Source organism: Mobula hypostoma, chromosome 6, assembly GCF_963921235.1.
Source record: "Mobula hypostoma chromosome 6, sMobHyp1.1, whole genome shotgun sequence".
In the NCBI taxonomy this organism is placed as follows: domain Eukaryota; kingdom Metazoa; phylum Chordata; class Chondrichthyes; order Myliobatiformes; family Myliobatidae; genus Mobula; species Mobula hypostoma.
In genome coordinates, this window is record NC_086102.1 from 214,561 (window position 1) to 228,587 (window position 14,027).

General features: G+C 45.8%; 1 protein-coding gene across 1 annotated transcript in view; it reads left to right on the plus strand.

Moving 5' to 3' along the window:
• pde9aa (phosphodiesterase 9aa) overlaps positions 1-14,027 on the plus strand; it is a 214,045-nt gene that overhangs the window by 147,106 nt on the left and 52,912 nt on the right. Inside the window, exons 10-11 of the mRNA XM_063050162.1 lie at positions 3,543-3,617; positions 11,362-11,448. Of these exons, the coding sequence (XP_062906232.1) occupies positions 3,543-3,617; positions 11,362-11,448 (162 nt within the window). The remainder of the gene's footprint in view (positions 1-3,542; positions 3,618-11,361; positions 11,449-14,027) is intronic.

Here is a 14,027-nt window from a genome sequence, read left to right on the forward strand (position 1 = left end):
TAATCTCCCTGCCAGGATATTGGTCCCCCTAGGATTCAAGTGTAACCCGTCCTTTTTGTACAGGTCACGCCTGCGCCAAAAGAGGTCCCAATGATCCAAAAACTTGAATCCCTACCCCCTGCTCCAATCCCTCAGCCACGCATTTATCCTCCACCTCATTGCATTCCTACTCTCACTGTCGCGTGGCACAGGCAGTAATCCCGAGATTACTACCTTTGCGGTCCTTTTTCTCAACTCCCTTCCTAGCTCCCTATATTCTCCTTTCAGGACCTCTTCCCTTTTCCTGCCTATGTCATTGGTACCTATATGTACCACAACCTCTGGCTCCTCACCCTCCCACTTCAGGATATCTTGGACACGATCAGAAATATCCCGGACCCTGGCACCAGGGAGGCAAACTGTCATCCGGGTCTCTGGACTGTGTCCACAGAATCGCCTATCTGACCCCCTTACTATCGAGTCCCCTATTACAACTGCCCTCCTCTTCCTTTCCCTACCCTTCTGAGCTACAGGGCCAGACTCTGTGCCGGAGGCACGGCCACTGTCGCTTCCCTCAGGTAAGCTTTCCCCCCCAACAGTACTCAAACAGGAGTACCCATTGTCAAGGGGCACAGCCACCGGGGTTCTCTCTATTACCTGACTCTTCCCCTTCCCCCTCCTAACCGTGACCCACTGGTCTGTGTCCCGTGGCCCTGGTGTGACCACCTGCCTGTAACTCCTCTCTATCAACTCCTCTCTCTCCCCGACCAGACGAAGGTCATCGAGCTGCAGCTCCAGTTCCCTAACACGGTCCCTTAGGAGCTGCATCTCGGCGCACCTGGCACAGATGTGGACGTCCGGGAGGCTTGGAGACTCCAGGGCCTCCCACATCCGGCACCGAGATCAACAAACTACCCTCACACTCATACTGCCCCTCTCCTCAAATAACAACAAAAAAAAATGAATACCAAACCTTCCTTGCCTCGCCCGTTTCTGCCTAAGCCCGGTGAGCCAAAGCCCTTAAGCCTTCAGTCTGCTCCCGGCTCACTCCGCCGCCCGCAAACTACGCTGTCCGCTGTATGAGGCTCTGTTCCTTTTAAATCTTCCGCGCTTCACTGCCCGAGGTCACACGCCTGCGCAGTCCCGCCTCTCTGAATGCCGATGGAAAAAAAAACCGAAAAATTCAAAAATGTCTTCCTCCGCACTCCCGCTCCGATTCTCAGACTTCCTTCTTCGAATCAAACCCGAAGCAGGATTTCAGAAGCTGCTCAGGAAGCTTAATAGTCTGAGGGTGGATAAATCTCCTGGACCTGATGGGCCAACTGACACGATGGGCCAGTTGGCCTAATTCTGCTCTTACGTCTTATGGTCTAAATTATAACTGGTTCCACCACCTCCTCTGGCAGCATGATCTTGATATAAACCACACTGAGTAAAACACAAACAACCTTTTTCATAGAGCTTGAGGTCTAAATCGATAGCTCCTTGAAGATGGTTATGAAAATAGACAGTGTTGTAAAGAAGCCATACAGTGTCAGAGCATTGGGTTAGGATACATCTGGAGTATTGTGTGCAGTTCTGGTTGCCTCATTGTAAGAACAATGTGGAGAGTTTGGAAAGTGAGCAGAGAAGTTTACCATTATTATCAGGTGCTAGCTGGATAGGAGGCTCTGCGCTGTATCAGGAGAGGCTGGGCAAACTTGGCTTGTTTTACTTGGAGCATCAGAGACTGAGGGGAAAGATAATAGAAATTTATAAGATGATGAGAGGCATTAATAGACCCTGGGCATTAATTCTCCCCAGGGTAGAATTTAAAAGTGATGTGCGGGGCAGGTTTCATTCACACCCAGAGTGATAGCATTTAAGAAGCTGTTAGGTAGTTTGGTGGAATAGGAATGGAGGGATATGGACCATGTTCAGGCAGAAGTGAATCAGAATCAGGTTTATTATCACCATCATGTGACGTGAAATTTATTAACTTAGCAGCAGCAGTACAATGCAATACATAATATAGAAGAGGAAACAAAATAATAATAATTGTAATAATAAATAAATCAATCAATTGCAGTATATGTATATTGAATAGATTTTAAAAATGTGCAAAAATCCTCCAGATTCTTTCAGTCCAGTGCAGTAGCCACCGCACCCACCCCCCCATACCAGACAGTGATGCAACCTGTCAGGATGCTCTCCACGGCACACCTATAGAAGTTTTTGAGTGTTTTTGTTGACATACCAAATCTCTTCAAACTCCTAATGAAGTATAGCTGCTGTCATGCCTTCTTAATGACTACATCAATATGTTGGGACCAGGTTAGATCCTCAGAGATCTTGATACCCAGGAACTTGAAACTGCTCACTCTCTCCACTTCTGATCCCACCATGAGGATTGGTATCTGTTCTGTTGTCTTACCCTTCCTGAAGTCCACAATCTGCTCTTTCGTCTTACTGACGTTGAGTACCAGGTTGTTGCTGCGGCACCATTCCACTAGTTGGCATATCTCACTCCTGTACGCCCTCTTGTCACCACCTGAGATTCTACCAACGATGGTTGTATCGTCAGCAAATTTATAGATGGTATTTGAGCTATGCCTAGCCACACAGTCATGGATATATAGAGAGTACAGCATTTGGCTAAGCACACACCCCTGAGGTGTGCCAGTGTTGATTGTCAGCAAGGAAGAGATATTATCACCAATCCGCACAGATTGTGGTCTTCTAGTTAGGAAGTTGAGGATCCAATTACAGAGGGAGGTACAGAGGCCCAGATTCTGCAACTTCTCAATCAGGATTGTAGGAATGATGGTACTAAATGCTGAGCTGTAGTCGATGAACAGCATCCTGACGTAGGTGTTTGTGTTGCCCAGGTGGTCTAAAGCTGAGTGGAGAGCCACTGAGATTGCATCTGCCGTTGACCTATTGTGCTGATAGGCAAATTGCAGTGGATCCAGGTTCTTGCTGAGGCAGGACCTTAGTCTAGTCATGTCCAACCTCTCAAATCATTTCATCACTGTAGTTGTGATTGCTACTGGGCGATAGTCATTAAGGCAACTCAAGTTATTCTTCTTAGGCACTAGTATAATTGTTACCTTTTTGAAGCAAGTGGGAACTTCTGCCCCTAGCAGTGAGAGGTTGAAAATGTCCTTGAATACTCCCACCAGTTGGTTGGCACAGCTTTTCAGAGCCTTGTCAGGTACTCCATTGGGCTCTTCCACCTTGCGAGGGCTCACTCTCTTTAAAGACAGCCTCAGAGAATGAGTTTAATTTACCATTTTGTTGGGTGCAGTAATTGTGTTCCTTTGCTGTACTGTTCCTAAGCCCCTTTTAAAACTCTTCCAATTCAAGTAATGCCTTTCCCAACTCAATGGCTCCATCTTTCTGCAGTACTGGTGTCACTGCACTGTGAAGCAAATTTCTCCCTCACTAAGTCTTTCCAGCTGTCTTATCTGTTTGACTGTGAATTGTGTGATTCAGACAGAAATCCAGACTTTGATGGGTCTGAGCAGGACATTTGAATAAAGACAAGATGGTCTCAGAATGACTGGAGCCTCTTTCATTTCTAGTACGTGCTCTCTGAAGAGACCATTCAGACGCTCAGGAAACCAACGTTTGATGCCTGGTATTGGGAAGCCAATGAAGTGAGTGAAACCCTACTTTTCCTCTTTTTGCATTTCCTCATCCCAAATACTCACAGTGTCCATCCTCCTCCTCTGTTACCTACTTCACAATCACTTCTACCCCTCTCCCGCCCTCATCTGTAATCTGCTCCCAGGCCCCACAGCTTCCATCGGTGTAGAGTTTCAGTCCAGTCCCGTCCATTCCATTAATGGTCAACTGCTGTACCTGTATTCTCGTGAGTCCAGTTCGCCAAATCTTTCAGGATACCACACAAATGTTAAATTATACAGACAGTTCAAAAGCATATCTCCCAAAGGGAAATTACAGGCTGCAGATTACAGTGAACATAGTCCCATAAAAGTTTATTTAGTAAAATTGTCAGTCATTTCCTTTGCTGTGTCTCTCCAGCTTCATCTTCATAGCATACCTTCCCCAACGCAACGCAAACTTCCTCAGCACACCCTCCCTTTACACCAGCCGTCTTCATAAACATTCTTCCTTAGAAATCCACCACTCATCTTCCTTCCTAACACACCTTCCTTCTTGCACATTACAATCACAAGACAAAGGAGTAGAAGTAGGCCATTCGGCCCATCGAGTCTGCTCCATCACTCCACCATGATCTAAACTATTCTCCCATCTAGTTCCAATTTCCGACTTTTTCCCCGTATCCCTTGATACCCTGACTAATTAGATACCCATCAATCTCCTCCTTAAAGTTAAATTGGATAGATATATGGACAGGAAGGGAATGGAGGGTTATGGACCTAGTGCAGGTCGGTGGGACTAGGTGAGAGTAGGAGTTCGGCACGGATTAGAAGGGCCAAGATGGCCTGTTTCCGTGCTGTAATTGTTATATATGTTATGTTTGTATATGTTATATGTTAAACACCCTCAATGATCGGACCTCCACAGCTGTATGTGGCAACGAATTCCATAAATCCACGATCCTCTGGCTAAAAAAATTTCTCCTCATCTCTGTTTTAAATGGGTACCCTCTAATTATAAGACTGTGGCCTCTTGTCCTGGACTCACCCACCAAGGGAAACAGCCTTTCCGCATCTACTCTGTTCAACCCTTTCAACATTCGAAATGTTTCTGAGATCCCCTCTCATTCTTCTCTACTCTATTGAATACAGTCCATGAGCCAACAAACACTCCTCATATGTTAGCCCTGCATTCCGGGAATCATCCTCGTAAATCTTCTCTGAACTCTCTCCAACCTCAGTATATCCTTTCTAAGATAGGGGGCCCAAAACTGCACACAGTGTTCCAAATGAGGTCTCACCAGTGCCCCATAGAGCCTCATCAACACCTCCTTACTCTTATACACTATTCCTCTTGAAATGAATGCCAACATAGCATTCGCTTTCCTTACCGCCGATCCAACTTGGTGGTTAACCTTTAGGGTATCCTGCACGAGGACCCCCAAGTCCCTTTGTACTTCCGATTTTTGAATTTTCTCCCCATCTAAATAATAATCTGCCCGATTATTTCTTCTCCCAAAATGTACAACTGTACATTTCTCAACATTGTATCTCATCTGTCATTTCTTTGCCCACTCTCCTAAACTGACCAAGACTCTCTGCAACCTTTCCGTTTCTTCAACACTACCTGCTCCTCCACCTAGCTTGGTGTCATCCGCAAACTTAGCTACAAAACCATTTAATCCATAATCTAAATCATCGATATACATTGTAAAAAGAAGCAGCCCCAACACCAACCCCTGCGGAACACCACTAGTAACCGGCAACCAATCAGAATAGGATCCCTTTATTTCCACCCTTTGCTTTCTGCCTATCAGCCAATGCTCCACCCATTCCGATATCTTTCCTATAATTCCATGGGCTCTCATCTTATTAAGCAGCCTCTTATGCAGCACCTTATCGAAGACCTCTTGAAAATCCAAATACACAACATCCACAGCCTCTCCCTTGTCAACCTTATTTGAGATTACCTCAAAAAACTCCAATAGGTTGATGAGGCAGGATCTTCCCTTCATGAAACCATGCTGGCTTGGGCCTATCTTGTCATGCACCTCGAGGTATTTCATAACCTCGTCCTTGAGGATTGACTCTAATAACTTTCCAACTATCGATGTCAGACTAATAGGTCTGTAATTTTCTTTTTGCTGCCTCCTTCCTTTCTTAAATAACGGAACTACATTTGTGACCTTCCAGTCCTCCAGAACCATGCCAGAGTCTATTGATTCCTGGAAAATCATTTCCAATGCCTCCACAATCTCCAAAGCCACCTCCTTCAGGACCCGTGGGTGCACCTCATCTGGTCCGGGAGACTTATCTATTCTTAGTCGATTTAGCTTCCCAAGCACTTCCTCTCTAGTAATCTTGACAGTACCTAATTCTATTCCCTGAGACCTCTGGCTATCAGGTATGTTGCTAATGTCTTCCACTGTGAAGACTGATGCAAAATACTCATTTAGTTCCTCTGCCATCTCTTTGTTACCCATTATAATTTCTCCAGCATCATTTTCAATCAGTCCTCTATCTACCCGTGTCACTCTTTCACTCTTCATATATTTAAAAAAACTCTTAGGGTATCCTTTTTAATGTTAATTGCCAACTTCCTTTCGTAACTCATCTTTTCTTTCCGAATGACTTTCTTAGTTTCCTTCTGTAAGTTTTTAGAAGTCGTACAGTTCTCAGTTTTCCCACTAATTTTTACTTCTTTATACGCCGTCTCTTTTGCTTTTATTTTAGCCTTAACCTCTCGTTAGCCACATTTGTGCCATTTTTCCACTCATGATTTTCTTTTTTCTTGGGATATACATTTCTTGCACTGTCCTTATTTCTTGTAGGAATTTCATCCAATTCTGCTCTACCATCCCTCCATCTAGTTTACTTTTCCAATCGACCTGGGCCAGTTCCTCTCTCATATCACTGTAATTTCCTTTGTTCCACTGAAATATCGATACACCTGATACCAGCTTCTCCTTTTCAAATTTGAAACTGAACTCAATCATATTATGATCACTACTTCCAAGGGGTTCCATTACCTCCAGCTCCCTAATTGCCTCAGGTTCATTAAACAGCACCCAATCCAAAACAGCCGGTCCCCTGGTGGGCTTCTGGACAAGCTGCTCCAAAAAGCCATCCTGTAGGCATTCTACAAACTCCCTCTCCTGAGATTCAGTACCTTCCTGAGTTTCCCAATTCACTTGCATATTAAAATTCCCCATAATTATCTTGACATTTTCCTTCTGACACGCTTTCTCTATTTCCAGCTGCAACTTGTAGTCCACATCCCGGATGCTGTTTGGAGGCCTGTATATAACTGCTATTAGTGTCTTTTTATCCTCGCCATTTCTTAACTCGACCCATAAGGATTCTACCTCTTCTGATCCTATGTTCCCTCTTTCTAGTGATTTGATATCGTTGCTTACCATCAGGGCCATGCCACCCCCTTTACCTACCTTCCTTTCTTCCGTATACACTGTGTATCCTTGGACATTCAGCTCCCAATCACATTCATCGTTTAGCCATGACTCAGTGATGGCCACAATGTCATATCTTTTAACCTGCAGCTGTGCAGCAAGGTCATCCACTTTATTTCTAATGCTGTGTGTATTTAAGTACAGTACATTTAGATCAGTATCTGTTACCAATTTTACTATATTTCTATTGCACAGCAAATTATCCTGTCTATTCACCGGCCTGTCCTTCTTGCCATCTTTGCTGCACAGTATCTCTGATTTATTTCTATTTTCCTCTTCCTTAACCCTAACACCCTGGTTTCCTTCCCCCTGCCAACTTAGGTTAAATCCTCCATAACAGCTATTATCAAACAATCCCGCCAGGAAAAGAGTACCCTGTGAGTTCAGGTGTAACCCATCATTTTTGTATAAGTCATACCTCCCCCAAAATAGATCCCAATGATCCAAGAATTTGAAGCCCTGCCCCCTGCACCAGTTACTTAGCCACACATTCATCTGCTTAATTCTGCTATTCTTACCTTCATTAACGCGAGGCTCAGGCAGTAATCCTGAGATTATTACTCTGGAGGTCCGGCTTTTCAATTTTCTTCCTAGTTCCCAATAATCTTCCTTCAGGACCTCCTCTTTTTTTCTTTCTATGTCATTGGTACCAACATATACCAAGACTTCTGGCTGCTCGCCCTCTCTCCTCAGAATACTCTGGACCCGATCTGAGACATCCCATACCCTGGCACCAGGGAGGCAACACACCATCCGGGTATCCTTGTACGGCTCGCAGAATCTCTTGTCTGTTCCCCTCACTGTGGAATCCCCTATAACTACTGCATTTCTTCTTGCTCTCTCTTAGAGTGTCAGAGTCCTGTTCGCTGCGGTCTTCCTCCGTCAGGTCAACCTCTCCAACAGTGTCTAAAATGATATATCAATTTCTGAGGGGGACTGTCAAGGAGATGCTGTCCACTACCTCTCTATAGGTATTATCAATCACCTCCTCACTTTCCCTAATTAGCTGAAGGTCATCAAGTTGCAGCTCCAGATCTCTAACACGGTCCTTAAGGAGCCTCATCTAAATGCACCTGCAGCAGATGTAATCCTTGGGGATGCTGGGAGTCTCCCAGGGTGCCTACATTTGGCACTCCAAGCACAACACTAATCTTAGATGCATACCTCTAATGCTACTGTTTGTACTAAATAAATAAACCTGTAACTTACCCCTTACTATGAGACTCAACGGTCGCAGGGAGTCTCTTCCCGTTTCCGCCTAAGCCGGTTGAGTCAAAGCCCTATCACTCTGCACCCGCTCACTCCGCTGCCCACTCCAACGCTGCCCGCTGGATATGGCAGTATTCTTTTTAAGCCTTCCGCTCTCTGAGGTCACGCGCCTGCACAATTGTGCCTCTTTTATCCCGTAGTTTTTTAAAAACTGAATTTTCTCCCGAGAAACGGTGACTTACTCCGCTGCCTGCTTGCTGTGAATCGAAAAAAAAGTGTTGAAGATCATTTCCCTTTTTAAGCCTTCCGCCCTTTGAGGTCATGCGCCTGCGCAGTCGTGCCTCTTTTATTCCAAGTAGTTAAAAAAATCTGAATTTTCTCCCGAAAAACCCTTCCTCGTGATCCCTCCTGCCCTTCTCCACATATCCTACAACCTCCATCCTTCCTGAAAAAACCTCTCCACATTCGAGCTCTCCATCTGCATTCCACTCCAGTAGGTTCCTCCACCATAAGACATAGGAGCAGAATTAGGCCATTCAGCCCATCAAGTCTGCTCCACCATTTCATCATGGCTCACTTATTATCTCTCTCAACCCCATTCTCCTGCCTTCTCCCCGTAACCTTTGACACCCTGACTAATCAAGAAGCTATCAACCTCCACTTTAAATATACTCAATGGCATGACCTTCACGACCACCTGTGGCAATAAATTCCACAGATTCACCAGCCTCTGGCTAAAAAAAATCCTCCTCATCTGTTTTAAATGGACATCCCTCTAGTCTGAGGCTGTCCCCTCTGGTCCTAGACTCCTCGCGCCCCCCCATAGGAAACATCCTCACCACGTTCACTCTACCTAGACCTTTTTATATTCAGTAGGTTTCAGTGCGATCCCCTCTCATTCTTCTAAATGCCAGCGAATACAGGCCCAGAGCTCCTCATACATTAACCCTCTCATTCCTGAAATTATGAGCCTCCTGTGGACACTGTCCAATGCCAGCACATTTTAGATAAGGGCCCAGAACTGTGCACAATACTCCAAGGGACATCTAACCAATGCCTTATAAAGCCTCAGCATCTCATCCTTGTTCTTATATTCTTGTCCTCCCAAATAAATGCTAATGTTGCATTTGCCTTTCTTACCAATTTAATTCAATTCAAGTTTAATTGTCATTCAACCACATATGAATACTTATGACCACAGCCAAACAAGACAGTGTTACTATGGGGTCAAGGTGCCAACACATTATCAGCAGTCACACACAAGATCACAATCATGGAATGAAAGAGTTCCAATGCCCCCACCCCCCACCAGCGACTCTGTGGCTTGAGGCCCAGTCCTGGCACACACAAGTCAACAAACCCGTATAGAATATCAGTAAAATACAACACAGAACGTGAATACCTGTAGTTCAGACCCTCCCAGCCCACCAATATTATCTGACAACCCGCCGAGTATCACCGCACCTTAGATGGCCAGTCTTCACATATAGAATATTAGTAACCACACAACTATATATGTATATAGTCTAGAACTCCCAGTCCATTTGAAATCTTCAGTCAAACACAACTGCACTACGCTGCCCCTGGTAGAGTGTGCCAACGCGGATGCCTCTCTCCTGGCAGCTGAAAAGTAAGCGATCTTGCAGCTTGAGGCCCAAGACCAATAAGTGCTACTGACTCAATCTGCAAGTTATCCTTCAGCGAATCCTATAAAGGAACTCCCAAGTCCCTTTGCACCTCCCATTTTTCAATTTTCTCCCCGTTTAGAAAATAGTCCACACCTTTATTCCTATTAATAAAGTACATGACCAATACACTTCCCTGCACAATGTTCCATCTGCCACCTTTTTGCCCACTCTCACAAGCTGTCCAAGTCCTTCTGCAGACTCTCTGCTTCATCAACACTCTCTGCCCTCCACATGTCTTCATATCATCTGCAAACTATGCAACAAAGGTACAATACTGTCATCCAAATCATTGACGTATAACATTAAAAAGAATCGTTCCCAACACAGACCCCTGTGGAACACCACTAGTCACTGACAACCAACCAGAAAAGGCTCTCTTTATTCCCACTCTTTGTCTCCTGCCAGTCAGCCAATACCCTATTCATGATATTATCTTTTGAGTAATACTATGGGATCTTACCTTAAGCAGTCTCATGTATGGCACCTTGACAAAGGCTTTCTGAAAATCTAAGTACACAACATCCACTGACCCTCCTTTGTCTATCCTGCCTGATATTTTCTCAAAGAATTCCAACAGGCAAGACTTGCCCTTAAGGAAACTACGTTGACTTTGGCCTATTTAATCATGTGCCTCCAAGTATCCTGAAACTTCATTCTTAACAATAATTAATTTAAAATAAAGTATGTTTTTTGAGAGCAAAGTCTCTATCAAATGTATCCACATGAGGAAATTAGTCAGGTAGGGGCTGTCTGACAGAGTCATAGGCCAGTGCTCCCTATTACATGCCCACTAACTCCACCACAATTAGAAGTTGGAAAGATCCCAGATGAGGTCTTTTTATGCCAGAGCCCTCCCCCTTAGCACTGGGACCAGCGATGGAGAATGCTGCACAGAGCTAACTGTGTACAGTACCAGGTTCCAGAGTTGGTTTATGAGCCACCTGTCATTTCTGTGGTGGGGAGGAGACAGTGTGTCATGTATACACAGTGTGATAGGTTGCAGTGTCTCAGTATCTGAAGGGCTGTTCCTCAGGTTCCAGCTACATTTCATGGCCCACACTTCTGAGCTACAGCCACCCTGTCATTTCCCCCCACTCCCGGTCATTTCACTCTAGGCCATTCACGGGTAGAGGCAGCAGACATTCAACGGTTCTGCTCAAGCTGACTGCCTGCCCTTCTTCCAGGATTACATCTGTGCCTATGTGTACCTGGAGAAGGATCAGTCAGTGTCCATGAGTACAGTGCACATTTCCGAGGCTGGTGGGAGCCACAGGGGCTCTTCTCCTGGGGAGAAGGACTCTTCACCTCGTGCTGTGATTGTTCCATGTGACTGTCCAGAAACTGCCATGATCTACCTTTCTCTTCTCCCTCCCACCTCCATCCCCCACCCCCCACCCCACCCCGCCCACACAGATGCTCAGCTGCTTGGAGCACATGTACCACAGCCTGGGGCTGGTCAAAGACTTTAGCATCGACCCCATGACTCTGAAGAGGTGGCTGGTAAGGAGAGTCCCCTAGGGAGAGTAGCAGAGACTCGGTGGGGTGGGGGGAGGAGAGGGAACCGCCAAGAATGGAGATTAAATAAGCAGGGGATCAACACAGTGAGACAGACGAACTTAAGGGGGGGCAGTCGGAAGGCATGGCGAATGAAGGGGCAGGTTCAATGGAATGTCGCACCGTGGAAGGGGCAGTACTGAGTGAGGCTCACACTGTTTGAGGGGCCTCACTGAGGGATGGTTACGCTGTGGGAGAGAACTTACTGAAGGAGAGGTTGATTCTGAGGGAAGGTCACACTGGGAGGGGCCTTACTGACAGAGTACAGAACTGCCATAGAATAGTTGCAGGACAGCCATGGACCCTCAACTCTGCTCCACCATCCAATAGGGTTCACTGGCCTCATCATAGAGTTAGAGGGACTTAGATTATGAGGACACTCAGTCCTCTTTTATTGTCATTTAGAAATGCATACATGCATTAAGAAATGATACAATGTTCCTCCAGGGTGATATCACAGAAAAACAGGACAAACCAAAGACTAACACTGACAGAACCACATAATTATAACATATAGTTACAGCAATGCAAAGCAATACCATAATTTGATAAAGAGCACACCATGGGCAAGTTAAAAAAAGTCTCAAAGTCTCGATCGACTCCCGAGTCCCCGATAGCAGGCAGCAAAGGGAGAAACTCCCTGCCATAAACCTCCAGGCACCGACAACTGCCGATGCATTGGAAGCAGCCGACAACAGCCGACGCTGAGTCCATCCGTCCAAAAACTTCAAGCCTCTGACCAGCCCCTCTGATACAGCCTCCCAAGCGCTTTCGACCTTGCCCCGGCCGCCGAAACAAGCAAAGCCGAGGATTCGGGGCCTTCTCCTGCGGAGATTCTGGACCACACAGTAGCAGCGGCAGCGAAGTGGGCATTTCGGAAGTTTCTCCAGATGTTCCTCCATACTCTCACATCAGTCTTCATCAAATCAGAATTGTGCACAGTACCCTACTTGACAAATAACAGACATCACCACAGGAGTGGCCGTGCACGCTGTGTCGCGCTGCCACCTTCTCTTCCTCCTAGCATAGAAATAGCCATTCAGCCCATTGTGTCCATGCTGACCAGAACTTCTGAACCTAACAATTCAATACTCACCCTGACACTTCTTAATTGTCATTGTGTTTCTACTTGTCCCTCTCCCTGGCCATGCATCGTTCTCTGGGTGACCACCATGTGCACTTGGAACAACGTCACTGGTCCTTCATTGTCATTCAATCTAAACCCTGGAACTAACTTACCCGGAGTTTTAGAGGAGGACCTTTGCCTGAAGGAAGATAGAATGCAAAGAGTACAACACAGGAACAGGCCCTTCAGACCACGGTCTCTGTGCTGACCATGATGTCGATTTAAACTAGTCCTATCTGCCTCCATGTGGTCCGTACCATGTGAGCATTGTGTCAGCTTCTATAATTTCTCTCAGCAGCACATTCCAGGCTCTTATTGCTCTTTGTCTGATACAATACTAGACACGTTTTCCCATCTCACCTTTAACCTATGCCCTCTAGCATTTGACATGTTCATCCTAGGACAAAGATCTACCCTGTTTACACCTCTGGAAATTGTATATCTCACCCCTCGGCCTCTGATGCACCAGCACAAATAATTTGTTTGTTCAACTTTTCCTTCTTGTTCCTATCCTCCATTCCAGGTAACATCCTGGTGAACTCTTCCAACCCTCCCTCAAACTTTGACATCCTTTCCAGTGTGTGGTGGCCAGAAACTGCACTCAATATTCCGAATGTGGCCTAAGATGTAATGCTGAAAATGTGAACATATTAAAACCTAATATGGCATTGGGTGGGGGGGGGAGGTGGAGATACATCTCGAGCAAAGGAGCTGGAAGTATTCTTTCCCTCTGCTAGACTGCAGGCAGGGAGTGGCGTCTGTCTTTCCCCTGATCAGGGTCACCGGAAGCCATGGGAGCAGGTAGAGGACGCTTGTACGAGCAGCCAGTGCATATCACAAGTCCTGGCTCTGCGACCACTGGTGCCAGGCAGACAATCTCTGAAGAGTATTGATGGGCTAAAGTCACTCATCTTATAAAGACACTGCCCAGAAGAAGGCAATGGCAAACTACTTCTGTCCAAAAATTTGCCAAGAACATTCATGGTCAAGACCATGATCATCTATGTCATATGACATGGCACATAATGATAGAAAATAGAACATAAAAATCTACAGCACATTACAGTCCCATTGGCCCACGTTGTTGTGCCGACCATGTAACCTACTCTAGAAGCTGCCTAGTGTTACTCTACCAAATAGCCCTCTATTTTCCTAAACTCCATGTACTTATCTAGACGCCGCTTAAAAGACCTTATTTTATCCACCACTGTCACTGGCAGTGCATTCCATGCACCCACCACTGTCTGTGCGAAAAACATGCCCCTGAGATCCTCTCTGTACCTACTTCCAAGCATCTTAAGCTATGCCCCCTCATGTTCACTGGGAAAATGCCTTTCATCATCTTATACACCTCTGTCAGGTCACCTCTCATCCTCCGTCACTCCAAGGAGAAAAGGCC